Source organism: Globicephala melas, chromosome 15 (assembly GCF_963455315.2).
Source record: "Globicephala melas chromosome 15, mGloMel1.2, whole genome shotgun sequence".
Lineage (NCBI taxonomy): Eukaryota > Metazoa > Chordata > Mammalia > Artiodactyla > Delphinidae > Globicephala > Globicephala melas.
In genome coordinates this window covers 81961459-81979032 of record NC_083328.1, presented here as the reverse complement: position 1 = coordinate 81979032, position 17574 = coordinate 81961459, and the positions used below count along the sequence as shown (strand labels likewise).

Sequence of the window (17574 nt, the reverse complement as noted above, 5' to 3'; positions counted from 1 at the left end):
TTAACGTTTATTTTACATCTCATCCAGAAATTAATTCCAGGTAAAATTTAAATCTAAATCTGAAAAGTGAAACAAAATTTCTATAGGATAACAGGAGAGTATTTTCATGACCTTGGTAAATCGAAGTTTATTAAAAGGACATAAAAAGCACTAACCATAAAGAGAAAGATCGATCAAATGGATATATTAAAAGTAACAACTCTTCATTAAAAGATCCTTTCAGAGAGTGAAAACCTTAGTCACAGAGTGCGAGAAAATATCTGCAATGCTCAGAACCAACGAATGACTAGTATCCGGAATACGTACGCAACACCTACAAATCAATAAGGATATGACTGACGACCCAATAGAAAAATGAACAAGATTCTCAAACAGGCAACATATCCAAATGACCAATAAACATATGAAAATGTGTTCAATAGCTTTAGTCATATGGGAAACAGAAATTAAAACCAGAATGAGGTACTACCGCCCACCCTCCAACACAGCTAAAATTTGAGACTGATAATACCAAATGTTGTAGCTGATATGGAGCAACCGGAACTCCCAAACGCTGCTGGTAGGAATGTAAATTGGCGCAATACTTTACAAGGTAGCTACTAGAGTTAAGATACATATTTCTTCTGACTCAGGAATTCCACTGCCAATTGCCAAAGAAATTCCATACATATGGGCACAAAAGACACGTACGAAAATGTTCATAGCAAAATTATTTGTAATAGCCTCAGACTAGAAACAACCACAATCTCCAACAGCAGAATAAACTGTGGTATATTTATCCAATGAGTTACTTACTATACAGAGATGAAAAAGAAAAAACTATTATTACATGAAATGACATAGATGAATCTCACAAGGTTTGAATAAAATAAGCAGATACAAAACAATACCTACTGGTCTAGTTCCATTTAAATAAAGTCTAAAAAAACACTATAGTGTTAGAGGCTTATTAAAAAATAACAGTTGCTAAGAAATAACAAATGCTTACCATATGCCAAGTACCATTCTAACTAATTTTTATGTGTTTAACTCAATTTTCACAACTCTATAATGAGATGCAACTTATTCTCCCAAATGTGCAAATTTAGTCACAAAGAGGTTAAATAATTTGCTCAAGGACACACAGCGACTACGTGTTAGACCTGGAATGTGAAGGCAGCTAGCCTGGCTTGAGAGCCCGGCTAAACGCTACATTGACGCTCAGTGGTAGTGCTTTACTGGAAAGATGGAGGGAGGGCAAATGAGCAGAGGGAGGTGGGAGAAGTAGGATGACTAATTCCCATCTCTCAAGAAAACAATGAGTAGATAATGCCTAAAGTTGGGTGATGGGGTGGGGGAGAAGAGAGAAGGGATCAAGAATTAGCAGTATATGCATGTTATGAAAAAATCTGGAGGAAAGATCAGAAAAAACCAGCTAAACAACATCACAACAGTAGTTGCCTCTAGGGAGTGAGTCAGAGTGGACCAGGGGACTGTTATACTTAACCTATAAGCCTTACTGTTACAGAAAAAAAACACATGCACATTACTTTGATAAAAATAATTTTTAAAGCTTTAAAAAGATGTAAATATTTTTAAAAACAACAATGCTATCATGTATTGAGCCCCAGTGTCCCTGGCATTTAGCTAAACATTTTATATACAGTATTTCACGGAATTCCCCTAACAATACGGAATTGGTGCCAGTATTACTATTATTTTGCTGATGGGGAAACGGATTCAGGGTTAACTAGCTGGCAGGCGGCAGAGTCCATGCTGGAACCACCACGAGGGAAGATGAAGGTCTAGAAGTCAACAAAGAACAGGTATGGAAGGATATTCAGGAGGAGCTGGTGACTCATGCTGGCTCCAGGGAGGGGAGGGGACATTAGGAGGGGGATCTGAGAAGGATGCCCAGGTTGCTGGCTTGGGTACCTGAGGACATGTTGGTCCTTTTCTCTTCCGCAAGGTCCACGGAAAGAGGAGCAGAGGGCCAAGCCTCTGATGGGGAGTTTACGAGCTCAGTCACAAATACGTAGAGCCCCTCACTGTTTGGGAAAGGCACTGCTCAGAGGAGGACGCAGTGTGGGGAAGACCAAACATGTATGAACTCAGCGTGGGGGCGGGGAGAAGACTGAGGGGGATGGTCACGGACCCAGGGAGAGAAAGAACGTCTGGGGCCTGGCCCTGCTGCCTGCCCAGCCTCCGGGCCACCCATCCAATGTGCCCTGTCCCCCACCCTCACAGCTCCTGCTGTCCCCCGTGCTACTCACTGCCCTCAACACCACCGATCATTACCTTCCACTCTTCAAAAACTGTTTTTCGAAATACAGTCCACTCATCTTTCAATATTGAAATGTCAGGGCTTCCAAGCGCCTCACGCCCTCACCGTTCCCCTCAGGAACCAGTCACGCCCTTGGGCCTGGGTGAGGCTCCTGCTACAGGCTCTCACAGGTGCTCCACATTCCTCCTTTGGAGCACAGAAAATGGTCAAAGAAATCACTTCCTGTACTTTAGTTACAGAATATGTCTCTGTCCTTCTAGGAGAGGTTCATGAGGGCAGGAGGGGCTGGCAGACTTTTTCTGGAAAGGTCCAAATAGTAAATACTTTCAGCTTTGCAGGCCACAGGGTCTTAGGCACAACTATTCAACTCTGCCATTGTAGCCCAAAAGCGGTGCAGACAACATATGAATGAACGGGTGTGACGTGTCACGGCATCATTTGATCTATAAAGTCAAGAGGTGGCCACATGGCCACGGTTTGCGGAGCCCTGGTCTAAATCGCCAGCCCCCAGCCTAGCATCCGGCACACAGCAGGCACTCAGTGAATGAAGAAAGAAAGAAAAAAGCCGTTGCTTTGGCAATGAGATGGAGACAGGTACTGGGGGAGGTGGTTTCAGTGGGACGGTGGGGTGGGATGGAGACAGCAGGGGGCTGAGGAGAAGCAGCAGCTGAGGAAGCAGGAAGTCCTCTTTCCGGAGCCCCCAGTTTGCCCGGCAGGTTTGGGGGACGGCCCTGTCTTCGGGGAGCGTGTCTGCAGGCTCCGAGGGGAAGGCAGGGCTGGGGAAGGAAGGGGAGAAGGCAGGGCTCCAGAGCTCAGGTGTGTGTGGGGTTGGTCCTGAAGGAGGAGGACACCTGCTGAGGACAGAGGAACAAGGACTGTGGAAGGGACGAGGGGGAAGCCTCGGATCATCTTCCCCGCGAGACGTGCGCCTGGACCACCTGGTGAAGAGAGTGGGGCTCGGGGAGGTGAAGAACCCCAGCGCCTGTGGGGCTGCGAGGGCTGGCCACCCAGGACAGGGCCACAGGCCTCCACCGTCCCTCTCCTCTGGTGAGACAGCACTGCTAACCAGGCTGGCGTTTGGGTTTTTAGTGCTGCCTAGTGTGAGGTGTGTCACTCACTGAGTCACCAGCACGACCTGCTATCACTTCCTGTCCCTTCACTTTCCCATGCGGGCAGTGACAGGCAGGCCCAGAGGAGGATGAGTTCACACTTCAAACATGTAGACGTACCCAGTTCTTTCTTGAAGGGTATTGAAAGGCATTTTCATGCCAGAGGATTAGTGGCTGTTTCATCTTGGTGCGTTCAAGTGTGTCTGTGTGTGCTGTAAGGTATCTCCCGATTAGGCAGAACGGAATTTTTCTTTAATGGAAGAAACCCCTCGACTGGGGCTTCGCATAGTCGCTATCTAGTCTTACAAGCCCGACAAAGTATTAACACCCACGAAACACAACTTCTCACAGAGAAAGTATTAATATTATGATATTTAAACAGCCTGAAAAGTTTTCTCACAGAGTCGAAAACCGACAGCCAGTCAATTTCACTTATTCTAAGACCCAGATACCCGGAAAAAAGCTTCCATTTTGACATTAATTTGTTAATTCTTTACTGCTACTGGAACGTGTAGGTAGCAGTGCTGGAACGTGTGAGAAGGGTTTGGACCCCAAACTATTTTTTACGAAGAACTAACGCCACCTAAAATATCTTTTAGGTGACATGCCGGGGGAAATAAAAGTATTAGGGCCTGTTTTCTTCTGCCTTATTTCAAGGTGTAATTGCTGTTACTATTCATAGATTGAAGGCTCTTTGTATATTCTAACAAGTAAAACTTTAATTCATACTTCCATTTGGAGGTTTTCATTCCTCACAAATCAAAAGACAATTTTCCTAAAACACATCAATCCTCACTCCACCATTTCAAGTTCTTCTAGAGATGATGGGAACCACTGTCTCCAAATTCACTAGAGTTTAAAATGGGGATGCCTAACCCCTGTAACACAGCCTTTATTTGAACGGACTTTCCAATACACCTTTAGATGCACATTCAATAAACTTGATCTCTTACCCTATTGTTGGGTTGATATTCGGATCAAAACTGTCCTCCACGAACCGCCACACAATACTTGATTTACCTACACCTGTATCCTGAAAGAGAATGAGAGGTGAAGAAGAAAAAGTTTTACCTGCTTGCATACACCAAAAACTACCTTGTGCCCTACGTTCAGGATTTTGGGAAAATCATTCCAGATAGGTAAATTTTACGAGTTAAGAAACACAAAAAGGTTTTCATAAAAATTCAGTGGAGTAACTAGGAGATTTCAAAATGTATTGTAGGAGAGGGGTTCCAAGTTTTTAAGAGACAGGATCTTCTGAAAGATCCAAAGTTTCTGCTTACTGTGCAAAGTGACAAACTCACTTGCTTTATAATAAGTCTACGTGAACTATGAACTCTTGAACTACTTCTGAGTAATCCCTGATAAATCCTAGCCCCACCCTATCTAGGAAGGGCGAAGACTAGTTATTGAAACCTTTTTCAGTCTTTAAGGCAGCAACTCAGGCAAGAGAGCATCAATTTCAGAAAGTATGCTCTGAAATAGCAAGGTTGCCTCGACAAGTCAGGAAGCTGAAGCTTCAAACTAGTCTTTGGGGCTTCCTGATTTGAATGTCCCCCGCCCGCCCCAAGGAAAGTAACTCTGTGAGAAGTGTCAGAGGTATCCCACAAGTTCAAAAACACCAAGCAGATGGCAAAGGAGACTACTGCTGCTCGTAAAACCTAAAGACCTGTTACTGGCTGTACTTCGCAAGACTTGGCCAACTCCTAACTAGTACCTGGAGAAGCTATTTAAGAGCTGCTCTTAACCCAGATGCAACGGAGAGGCAGGGAAGGCTCTTCGCCCTTTGAGGGGCGGGAAGAGACCCTGGGCTCCAGGGAGGGACGAGGGGAAAGGTCCCTCCCGCCAGCAAAACCTTCAGGACTGTGCGGCCAGGTGGGCGGGACAGCCTGGGGGGGGAGGGGGGCTGGAAGGAGGGTCCCGGGGCAGGTAGGCGGCGTCCCGCACTGAGACTGAGAGAAGGGGCAAACGGGACGTGGGCACGCCCGGGTCCCCGGCCCGCCCGGCCTCCCGCGGCCCTCCCAGCCGGCCCGCCGCCACTCACCCCCAGAAGACACACTTTGAGCTCCCTCAGCGCCATGGCCTGGGAGCCAGGGGAGCGGGCCCGCCGCCGCCCTAAGTTGAGAAGGGAGAGGCCCGGCCCAGCACGAGCATCCCCCAGCGCCGCCGCGGCACGGCCTAGCCCCGGCCGCGGGGCGCGTATAGGCGGCGGCCGCCCGTTCGCCGGTCCTCGGCCTGGCCCGTCCGTCACCAGCCGTGCGGGACCCGCCTCAGCAGCCGGGACGGTGCCGCGGGTTCCCGAGCGCCACCGCTGCCGCCATCTTGGGACGCCAGCCGGGTCACCTGACCTCCCCGCCCACCTCGGCAGCCACCTTCGCCGCGAGGGCGGGGCCGGCTAGCGCCGCGAGGCTCGAGGCGGGGGGCGGGGCCGCAGACGAGGGGCGGGATCCGAAGCCAGATACCCCCGCCTCTCTCCCTCTGGCCCCGCCCCTCGCGCGCCGGCCCCGCCTCCAGGCCCATTCCAAGATGGCGGGTGAGTGGGGCTGGACTCCCGGGGCGCCCCCCCTCCCCCAAGCCGGGACCACCCCTCGAGGCCCGGGGACCACCCCCGCCCGCCCCTGAGGCCGCCTGCCGCAGCCCCCTTGTAACTCCTTATGTGTCTCTTGGTTTTCAGGGATCCCCCTGTACTTTGTGGACTTGCAGGATGACTTAGACGATTGTAAGTAACAGTTCGGGCGTGCCGTCCCTCCCTGGGAACCTCTCATAGAGTTCGGGGTGCACGAAAGGCGGGGTGGGACCTACGGGCTGGGCTCTCCGTGTTGGGCCAAGAATAGCGGGACCCCCAACTGCCTTAATTACTTGCGGCGGTCCCTCCTCACTGGGCGGGGCGGCCGAGGATGGGGAGGATTTTTGTTGCTGGGAAACTTCTGACTTCCTGTCACTTTCTTTCTCTTCCTCCTTCTCCTTCTCCTGCGGCGGCCCGGGAGGGGCGGGAGGGCTAAGCCCTCCTCCTAGTGATTCCGGGAGGGAGGAGGCGTGGCCACCTTGGGGGTCGGGGGCTTCCACCCAGGGTCTCCACTTTTTTCCCTGGGACTTTACAGAGTGCTGGGGAGTTTGGGAGGTCCGGCTCCCCGTGTGGCTGGCCACAGACTCGCACCGATTTCTTCAGTGTCCTGGCCACAAGCCCAGCTCCGTTCGCATCCCTGGGAGCCCCTTGGGTGGGTATCCTTCACCTGTCCCTTCCTGCTCTTTCCTTTAGAATCACGTTAAGGACTGATGGCTGGGGAAGGTGTTCCTGGAAATGCAAGTTCGCATTTGTGGTGACTGAAGCATTTCCTTTCCGTTCAACAAACATTTCTTGAGCACCTGCTGGTTCTGGGCCAGCCATGCGCGGAGCCCGGGACCTACACACTCGAACCTGAAACGGTGACGACCCTCAGGGAGCTCACAGTCCAGGGAGAGAGCCGACTTGTAAACAGATAATTACCAAACGCCGGGTTGCCTGCTCATGAAGGAGGCCTGTACAAACCATCACAATAGCCAACATTAATGGGGGCTTACTGTGCGCTTCCCTTCCCCATCTACAAGTTTCCTACTAACAAGAACTGGTGTTTACAGAAAACACCATAGGTCAGGCGCAGTTTAAACCCTTTATACACATTATTTCTTTTAGAAGGAGGCAACTTCATTAGAGTAGAATGACACTCGAAGGGGCCAGTGTTTAGGAGCTTTTGTGTCCTGAAGCCAGATGGCCAGAGGGTGAAGTCCTGAGCCACTGTTTACTGGCTGTGTGATCCTGGCCAAGTCACTGTACCACTTGGAGCCTCATTGCCTCATCTGTAGAATGGGCATAATAGAAGTCCACCTCAAAAGGCTTCCGCGCAGGTTAAATAATAAAAGGTTTAGCGTGAAGCCTTGTACATAGGACACGCTGGGTAAATATTATCTGCCGTTATTATTGTTGTGATCACTATTCATAATTATGTCACACTGTGGGGCAAAGTACAGTGTTGGCCCCAGGTTTACAGAGCTGAATGTTTCGGCCAGCGGGCATCTTCGAATGGAAGGAATGTAGCTGCTGTTAAGGCACCTCTCATTCGCAGATTCGATATTTGGCCCGGCTGGAAAAGCTGATTTCTGGCTATATCAGTTATCTAACAAACCACCCCGAAACTCAGTGGCTTAAATCAACAGCATTTTGTTATTTCTAACAATTCTGTGCCTTGACTGGGTGATACAGAAGCTTCGTGTGTTCTCTGTGAACTCTGGGAAGATAAGAAGGTCCAAAATGGCTTTCCTCACGTGGCTCTTGGCCAGGAAATCTTCTGGGACTTCAGGTCAGGGCCTCAGTTCTCTTCCAGGAGCTTCTTCCACTTGGCTAGCTTGGGCTTCTCACAGCGTGGTGACGGCAGGCATTTGGACCTCTTTTCTGGCAGCTAGCTTCCTTTTGTCTTTTTTGTATATGTGTTCAAAAAGGAAGAGATTACATAGGAAAAAATAATTCTGATTTTCCTTTGGCCCTGTTTGTGCAGATATTGGGTGTCTGAGACTTGTGATCAAGAATGCCATAAACACTCTTCAGCAGACGGCTGAAGGCTCGTCCCAGCAAAGAAGAAAACCAGCATCGTGGCTCTGAACACACCCATGCCATGGGCAGGGCAACTCTGGGAGCCTCCTGGGGCTTCTTTTTTTGAGCAGCGGTGGGGGCTTCAGGGTGCTGTTCCTATGAAATTACAATATAATTGGTTAGATTAATAGCCGTAATAGGAGGGCCTGTCCCCCCAGTAATTTATGCAGCCCTGGGTCCCACCTTTGCACTTTACTGGGGTGGTATTTGGGAGGCATTATGCTGTGATTGATAGCAAGAACCCTGAGGTCCTGTAGCCCACTTCCAGCCTTTAGCTGAGTCAGTGTGAGTAGATCACTCACTCTGTTCACATTCTTCATCTGGAAAATGACATAAGAATTGGAGATGCTTCATAGGACTGATATGAGGATTAGATGAAACAATACACATAAAACATTTCAGCCCGGTGCCTGGCATAGAGTATTATATTCAATGATTTTATTACTGTTATTATTTTAACCGTCATCATTATTGCTAGGCACTCGTATACGATTTTCTGATTCTGTGTTAAGGGCTGCTACTCTGTGAAGTAGGTGGGATTATTCCTGTTTTACAAATGATGAAACTGAGAATCAGAGAGGTTAACTAACTTATCCAGTGTGGCACAGGTCATAAGTGATAGAACTAGCAACCAACTCTGTTCCTCTGAGTCTTGCTTTTTTTATTCCATCACACAGATTGACCTCACAAATATTCTTAAGCTAATGGCAAGAGCATGGATGTTGGTTGTGGTGGTTCTCCATCTGTCGTCCTTTTTGGGCATTTTTTGTCTAAACGATGGGATAACCGCTCCATTTAGGCTCTAAGTCACTTTGGGCAGGAACATAGGTCGTCCTTTTTTTATCACCCAGTGTCCTCCATAATCTAGGTGTTCAATTAATGTCATTACTGGTAGTGATAATGGATGACGAGTCTTGTCCGATTTACTTTGTGATCTCTTGATTAAATTGGCTAACTTCAAAACGAAGCCATAATGAAAGGCTGCCTTGTCTTAAAATCATTCAGAGTCTTCGGGTCATTGCAGCACAGAAAAGATTTAATTTTAGTGAATTAGCTTGCTGAAGCAATCTAAATTCCTTCTCTTGAGAGCAGAAAGTATGTGGGACGGTCTGGCACGGTGGTCCTGGTGGATGGCACGTAGAAGGTGGAGCTGGATGCGTCTGTGCCTCAGGGGCTTAAAGTCCTGTGACCCTCTGGGTTGCTTAAAGCAGGTGGAGGCTGAAGAGGTATTACTCCTGGTAAGGTTGGCTTGGCCAATTGGAATTTAAGTGTGTGCCAGTGGTGGGTGGAAAAAAAGTGAGGGGAATCTGTTGCAGATATAAAGAGACCTAAGAGACCTATCAACAAAATACAATATGTGGTCATATTTGGATCCTTAGTTGAACAAATCAGCTGTAAAAAGACATTAATGAGACAGTTGGGGGAAATTAAACTTGGACTGGGTATTAGGTTATATTAAGAATCATTATTAATTTTGTCAGATGCGATAGTGGTGTCACAGTTTTATTCAAAGGAGAAGGACCTTATCTAACAGAAACAAATAAGCATTTATGGGTGAAATGATTTAATGTGCGAGGTCTGCTTTGAAAATGCTGCAACAAACAATAAATCATCAAAAAGTTGGGAAGAAGGATGAGTGGGAAAAATTGGCAGAATGTTTATACTTGTTGAAACTGGTTGCTAGGGGTGTGGGGTTTATTATACTATTCTATTTTTGCGTGTGTTTGAAAATTTCCTTAATAGAAAGTTTTTAAAAATGAGATGAAAGTTTCATATATGATCAAACATCTACATGAAGAGTTTAAAGCTGGATTTCAATTCTGAAGTCAGCTGCCATGTTATTGTAAGATGCGTTTAGCTTCAAAAGACAGACTTGGAGAATCTATTTGTATTTGAGGGACTGTGTATTTCTTTTCAAATGTTTAGTTTTTGAGGTATCTATGAAAGAAGTTGGAAGAAGGTGTACTTCTGTTGATGAGAAAAGCTAGGTGCCAACAAATAATATCTGGACCTTTGTTGAAAATGGGATTAGCTAAATCAGAGGGATACAGATAGACTCTTTGAATCTTAATGCTAGAAGGAGTGGTGTATGTTCAAGCTTGTTTGTTTTTTATGCCTGTGAGTCTGTGAGTCTGTTACGTAAATAAGTTCATTTGTATCATTTCTTTAGATTCCACAGATAAGTGGTATCATATATTTGTCTTTCTCTGAAACTTGATTTCACTCTGTTCACACCCAGAAGTCTTGTTGATTAGCTGAGCCAACCTGAAAGGCTGCCTTTCCCACTGGGCTCAGTTTGAAGAGCTGACTTTTGCCGGCACAGACCCTGCTTTGTTGAGGAGCCCTTGACAAGTTGTTCAGCCTTCACGTCTCCTTTTTCCTGTTCGTGTGTTGGGGATTAAAAGCATGTACCTGTCTCCTCCCAACAGGATGAGGGTGAGCAAGGAACAAAAGAGTCAGCATGGTGTGGGCCGAGTCAACTGTGCTTCCCGGCTGATAACTGTTAATGCATTTTACTTTTGTTGTTCTGTATTTTCCATTTCCTATGAGACAAACAGATGAACATTAGAGATTCCCTGAAATTGTCTCTGTTTAAAAAGAGAGTTTTATATGGCTTTCTACCTCACAAATGAAGATTTTTTTTTTAAGCAGAAATTTTGCAACAAAACCTGGCTAATGAAGGAGAAAGTGGTTTTGAGCTTCAAAACATCACTTAGCCTAATGAGGAAAAAAATAAGAGATGAGGGCAAGTGCTTGCTTTCCCTGTTTGGAAAGTCATTCATCCATGTAACAGATGTTTCTCCAGCTCCTCCCAGGCACCAGCCTGTGGGAGGCACTGGGGATAGAGGGATGAAGAACCCTGGGCTCCATCCCAGAGCTGCTCCCACCTAGAGGGAAGGTGTGCGTAGAGATGGCACAGATGGGAGGTGCCGGTTGAGTTGGGTCAGGCCAAGGAGGGCAATGGGTGAGTGACCTCAGTGAGAACTTTTCCAGTGCAGCCAGGGGCCAGAAGCCGGGCCAGAATGAGTGGCATCGGGAAGTTGAGGATATGTTGTCTGTAGTCCATGCATCGAGCGCCCACTGTATTCCAGACACTGGCTGGCCATTGGGCATTTTGGGGAATGGTCACTGTTCTTGGGAGCTCCCAGTGTAGCCAGGAAAACAGACCCTTTTGAGAAGAAGCAGCTGGAGGGGTTGCTTTCCTTCCTGGATAAGAGAGCCCAGAACATCTTTGCATTATTTGTATCTACTCTGACAACCTTAAAAAAAAAAGAAAAAGGATTTGGATGGCCCAACCGTTCCACTCTTGGTTACTTGCCCACAAAACGTGAACACATATTTTCACAAAGACAGGGTCATAGTTGCACTATTCTTAATAGTCGAAAACTGGAACCCACCCAAATGTCCATCGTGAGTAAAATGGATTATAAATGGTGGTTATGTTCACACGATGGAAAACTATGCAGTTATAAGACTGAATTATCTACAGCGTCACACACATATGGATGAACTTCACAAACATAGTGGTTGGTGAAAGAAGCCAGACACAAAAGGGTAGAGATTGGATGATTCTGTTTGCACAGAGTATGGAAACAAGCACAGCCATCTAGCTGATCTGATGTAGAAGGCAGGAGAGTGGTCCCCTTTGGGTAAGGCAGTAAGTGGGAGGGAGCATGGGGGGCTTTTGGAGATGCCAGTTAAATTGTCTTTCTTGAGCTGAGGACTGGTTTCACAGGCATGTTCAGTTAAAAAATTAGTCAAGTGGAACACTTACTTTTTGTGTACTTTTCTGTGTGAATGGCATACTTCAGTTAAAAAAATAAGAATTGCTTTTTAAGATCAAGGCACAGGGGAGAGCATAACCGTGGATGGGGGGAAGGAGTCTGTGCAAAGGGGAAGATGGCAGAGAGCGGGAGGGGAGGGTGATGGCGGGGTTGGACCGTGTAAGACAGGCATGGAACTCGGTGCATCCGCGGAGGAGTTTGCTTCTTTCCAGAAGGAGGAAGGCGACCTTCCTGGCAGTTTGGCCAAGGCGGTCATTAGAAAAGTGGTATAATGTTGGCCAGTATTGCTTGATTGTCTCAAATATTTTGAACAGTAGGAAAGTAGAGCCTCCCATGCGCGTACACTCACCCCAGGGGCTGTGGGTTTTGTTTTGCAACCTTTTTTTCCTTTTCGAATCTGCCTCAAGTCTGAGTGGAGAAGTTGCTGCATTTTTCAGTAGCGCTCTTCCATCCATCAGACTGTGTATAGTCTGGCCCCCTCACCCACAGCTCCTCCAGCTCTGTCCCCAGCTGGGTGGGTTGGCAGGAAAATTGAGATGTATAATATCACAGTGGAGCCCACGAGCGGCTTGGAGCTGCAGAGTGCTCGCCTGTCAGGTGACCCGAGTCAGTGTTTCCCGTTGACCGTCAGTGTAAAAGTCAGAGTCATAAATAATGACGGGTTTTGGAAGCCGTGATTAAAGCCACAAATCAAAGAGGAATTTCCATGTATGCATGGTATAGAAAGGACGGCTGCTCGTGAGCTGGGCCGGTCTTTTCAGCCAGCCCACTGCGTAGTGCTAGTAATAACCATCAGTAGCCGTCAAAGGTTTGTGATACAAAACGTTATGCACTGGACGGCTCCGCTCATACGGGAGCTAATAAATCAGTGTGGGTCTTGTTAGAGAATGGCATTTATACAGAGAAAGTTTGCCTGCGCAGCTTGCCACTGAAATTTAGTTAAGTCAACAAAGACCTGCCGTGTGCAGGGGTCAGTTCCACCTTCCGCGCCCCCCCCACCCCAAGTCAGTGAAGAAGCAAGAACGTTCTTTATCTTTCTCATGGGTTGGGTTTGTCTGGTGTAGCTTTTAGAAATAGTCCCAGTTTAAGAATCTGCATTAGTATTTATAAGCCTGTTAGCAAGAAGGATGAAGCCGCTTTAAATAATACATTAATGGATGGTTTACTCTAGTTTCCCCCCAATCATATAAGGCCTTGCAGAGACTTAGTTATTGTTCATCGAAGAGTGGCTAATGAGAAGCGCTAAGAATTATCAATTACATAAGTTCTCCATTAATACAGTTTTCTCTCTCTCTCTTTTTGTTTAAGTACGCATTTTGCAAATAAGGCTGGACTCCTTCTCAGCCACCATCAACCAATCTTCTAACATATTGAAGTGGACACAGACAGTGGGTCACATCTGTCATGTTTTCTCCCAACCATCGTCCCCCAGTGCTGTGTTAGAGACAGAATATTGGATCGTATGGATAATTGGGCTGGCCCAGGGTGGCGTATCTCACACAGAGTTATAGTGACAGGATGACATGTTGAATGGAGAATCGTAAATATTGGGAATGCCTGGAGAACGGATTCTTAATGAAAATGCTTGCCGGGATAGACGTGCTCTAACATTCTGCCTCCGTCTCTACCTCTGTTCATGTCTGGGCCAATAAAGTTATCTCACTGGACATGTTTTATTGTGTTTATTTTTTCTCATCTTTCCACCTCAGACCAGTTCTGGGGTGGCTGCTCAGCTAGGGCTTGGTGCCTTCGTGAGAAATCTTTGGCTTCCCGAGCCCCCAGGCAGCAGACAGCCAGTGCACTTTCCTTTGCTGCGTTCTTCCCTTCCTCTGGAACATTCTTTTTCCCTTTCCCAGATCCTCTCTCTCTTCCTGTGTGGTAAACTCCTACTCGATCTTCAAGGCCCAGCTCAAATATCACTGCTGTTGTAGGGAAGCATCTCCCACCCCCTCCTTCCTCCTCCAAGCAGAGCTGGTCTCCTCCCTGTCTTGTTTATACCTGTACCCTATGGCTCTTGCCACCGGGGTATTGTGGGTTGTTATGTGTGGGAAAATCTTTGTTCCCTTGGGAGCTTTTGGAGTCTGGGGACCATGCCTTTGTCATCTCTGAACCGCCAGTACTCTGTCGAATGTTGAGTTATGGTTTACTGTTGTCACCTGAAATTAACCCTGGTGGGTGGGGAGAGGACGTTTGAGATGCGCTTGCTGTTAACACGCCTTCTGTTTTTTGTACTAGATCTTCTGATCTTTTTTGTGATGCAAAATGACCTGGAAAATTTCTTTTCTTTCTCTCTTTTTATTAGATCGTATCTATTGTACTTTGAACCTGTAAAGCACATTCACCTAACATTATACTTAAAGCGTTAATTCCTACTTAGGCTGGTTTAAGACAGATTGGTGTCTTGTGAAGAGCACTGACACACAGGCGCGTGCTCAGGGTCTCCTGTGTGTTTCTGCCAGAGCAACCTCACCCAACTTGTTTTGCGCCCCCGCCTGTTTTATTTATTTTTTATTTTTTTATGTATTTTTTGGCTGTGTTGTGTCTTTGTTTCTGTGCGCGGGCTTTCTCTAGTTGCGGTGAGTGGGCTTCTCATTGTGGTGGCTTCTCTTGTTGCAGAGCACAGGTTCTAGGCACGCGGGCTTCAGTAGTTGTGGCTTGCAGGCTCAGTAGTTGTGGCTCGAGGGCTCTAGAGCGCAGGCTCAGTAGTTGTGGTGCACAGGCTTCGTTGCTCCGCAGCATGTGGGATCTTCCCGGACCAGGGCTCGAACCCATGTCCCCTGCATTGGCAGGTGGATTCTTAACCACTGTGCCACCAGGGAAGCCCCCCACCCCCAACGCCTGTTTTAAATGATGACTCTACTGACAGTGTGCATGATGTTTGGTAGATAACCCCTGAGTAACCAGTTAGTGTTGAGGAGGATCTGGGAAAGGGAAAAACGTTTATTCCCCCACGGTTGTAGCTTCCAGAAACACATTTAATGAGGGAGGAGGTTTTTGTTTGTTCGCCTGTTTTTTACTTAGTCACCTAGCATCAGAGTCAAAGGATAATAATTCTGTTGTACTTTGTAAACTGATCAGTATCTCATTGAAGTAGAGCCAGCCTCATCTTCGGTTGGGTGAGCTTAAGGCTCCTGCTTCAGGACCCTCTGGTTTGGGTTGGATGGAGGTGAGCTTTATATCTCTTAGCTGGTTAGCTGGCTTTTTTAACTTGGACCATCCCCCTGGAGGGTAGGCAGCAGCCATAGCTGCTGCCTGAGATGCACCAGGGCCATGGGGACGTGGACCCTACGGTTCAGGGAACACGTGGACACGTGGGTGTGCAGCTGGGGACAGGGTGCTGAGCAGAAGGTGTGGCAGGAGGGGCCCCTACCCCTGCAAGTCAAATCGCACTTCTCAGCCTTTCCCTTGCTGGTCTTTGTTAGGTTTAAATTATTAGTCATTTTTGGTAAAGGGTCAGTGATGTCCTGTGCAAACTTGCCAATGAAGCTCACACGTGGCAGAAACATAGAAAACAGCTGCCGCCAAAAGTCCGTCATCGCGGAGGCAGCAAGTGAAGCCGATCAGGATCAGTGTTGTTTTTAAAGTATTTTAAGTGAGCCAAGAAGGCTTGAAGGTATTAGAGATTATTTTCTTAAGAAGGCTTTGCTTTTCTGTATTATATTAAGCCTTCTTGAGTGGAGTAGATAACTTTTTTTTTTCAAATGTAGGAAAATATAATGAAAAAATTTGAACAAGGCATTATTCATACCCTACTTCATGTTTCATTTCTAGCTTGAATGCTTAAGATTCCTGATGTGTGTGGATGACCTGGACTTGTGGATAATCGACTGCTCCTGATATCACCGTGTCCACAGACCGTGGTTCCTTATTCCGTGAATAGTTGCCTGTTCGCCCTCTTAGCAGTGGCTAGAAATGTAAATTCTAGATAATTCTTTCTGAGAGCAGGAGTTATTTTATGTGTTGCTGCCACTGCCAGGAGGCGCAGCAAGCTAGCCTGACAGATCTTTTTTTGTGTGTGTGTGGTACGCGGGCCTCTCACCGCTGTGGCCTCCCCCGCTGCGGAGCACAGGCTCCGGACGCGCAGGCCCAGCGGCCATGGCTCACGGGCCTAGCCGCTCCGCGGCATGTGGGATCCTCCCAGACCGGGGCACGAACTCGTGTCCCCTGCATCAGCAGGCGGACTCTCAACCACTGCGCCACCAGGGAAGCCCCTAGCCTGACAGATCTTTACCATTCATTCATTCATTCATTCAGCAGCTCTTACTGATAGCCTGCTGTGCACCAGGCATATCAAGGAGTCAGTAAAAGATTTTTGCCCTGGGTGCGATGGTGGAGGATTGGGGGGTGGACCCAGCTGATAAACAGTAGACGTGGGAAGAAAACGTTCTGTGTGTCAGAAGCTGATACATTCTCCGGAAAAATAGAAAAGTAGATCAGGGTACGGTGGAGTGTAGATGGGAGGCATGCAATTTCAAAATCAGGTGGTCAGGGTGGACCTCACTGAGAGGATGAGTGAGCAAAGCTTTTACTGAGAAGAAGGAAGTTATCAAAGAGGACATCTTGGGGAGCAGAGTTCTCGGCAGAGGGAAGTGCTGGGCTGTGTGACAGCCCTCAGCCAGGGAAGTGACTGGGGTCATGGGGAAACAGCAAGGAGCTGCGTGGATGGAGGAGAGGGCAGGGGTGGGAGATGAGGTCAGAGAGGCCAAAGGGGGCCAGGTCATTCCTGCTGACATGAAGCCCCTTCCCTTATGGGACCATCCACTCACCAGGGGCTGCTCAGGTAACACCTAGCTTTTATCTTCACAGTGGTTCTCAACTGGGGACCTGTGGCAGTGTCTGGAGACGTTTTTGATTTTCACAAAGTGGGGAGAGGATGCTCCTGGCATCTAGTGAGTTGAGGCCAGGAAGGCTGCGGAATGTCCTGTAATGCACAGAACAAGCCCTGCATCGGGCCGTTAGAATGTGGTTCAAGGGCCAATCATGCTGAGGCTGAGTAACCCTGCTCTGTTATTATATAGTTCATCAGCTGCTGATTGATTTAGTTTGTCTTTGAAGACTTAATAAAAAAAAAACCAACGTTAAAATGTCAGGGGAAGAGGTTATTAATCACGGTATCCAGTTAGAATACTGTCAGAGTTGACGTTGAAGAGTTGACGTTGATGCTGGCTGTCTTCATTTGCTTTGTGGCAAGGGATTCCAAATCTGCCTTGCATGTACATTTTAGTAAACGCTGGTGCTTTTATGGAGTAGTTCAAAAAACTTAATACGTCATTTACAAGTAAATAGTAAAAGTCTGACTGATAATCTCATCAATTTGGATTCAAGTAGGATTTTGAAAGGGGCCAGGATGTTGATCCACACAAAGGACAGCGTTTACCTGTATTTGGAACTTGGAGTAAAAGACACTATTATTCACATATGAATGTGATGCTCTTAGTGGGGAATATTATCCTTGGATTATACCAATCCAGTATTTTTCAGAAGTCTGTCGTTTGTGTACCGCTTTTCCTATTTGTGCTGTATCTATATACCACCTGTATTTTTCTTTGTATCAAATAATTTCTTTTATTGAAACACATTTTGGGGAACTTGTATGAATTGCTCAACGTGAAACTCAACCAAAATATCATAAGACAAAAGTAAAACCACATGATAAAATTCTAGGTAGACACGGTTGTCTGCTAAGGATTCTGAGTGTGAGCCCTGCTCTGTGTTCGGAAGGAAGATGAACCAGTTTTAGGGAAGTGTTGGAAGACACACTAGTCGAAATGAAACTTTCTTTGATTAATC

The 17574-nt window shown here is 47.1% G+C and overlaps 2 protein-coding genes and 1 long non-coding RNA gene across 3 annotated transcripts in view; 2 read left to right on the top strand and 1 right to left on the bottom strand.

Moving 5' to 3' along the window:
* RAB22A (RAB22A, member RAS oncogene family) overlaps positions 1-5734 on the bottom strand; it is a 52662-nt gene extending 46928 nt beyond the window's left edge. Inside the window, exons 1-2 of the mRNA XM_030841589.3 lie at positions 5417-5734; positions 4326-4405 (exon numbers count right to left, since the gene is read on the bottom strand). Coding sequence (XP_030697449.1) covers positions 4326-4405; positions 5417-5452 — 116 coding nt within the window. The 5' untranslated portion in view covers positions 5453-5734. The remainder of the gene's footprint in view (positions 1-4325; positions 4406-5416) is intronic.
* Positions 5735-5882: 148 nt separating this feature from the next.
* LOC115844501 (putative serine/threonine-protein phosphatase 4 regulatory subunit 1-like) overlaps positions 5883-17574 on the top strand; it is a 50065-nt gene continuing 38373 nt past the window's right edge. Inside the window, 2 exon segments of the mRNA XM_060285338.1 lie at positions 5883-5905; positions 6047-6091. Of these exon segments, the coding sequence (XP_060141321.1) occupies positions 5899-5905; positions 6047-6091 (52 nt within the window). The 5' untranslated portion in view covers positions 5883-5898.
* On the top strand, positions 8608-13384 carry LOC132593431 (uncharacterized). Its single transcript, XR_009558891.2, has 3 exons — positions 8608-9237; positions 10239-10435; positions 13093-13384. It is a non-coding gene; the product is annotated as an uncharacterized lncRNA (long non-coding RNA).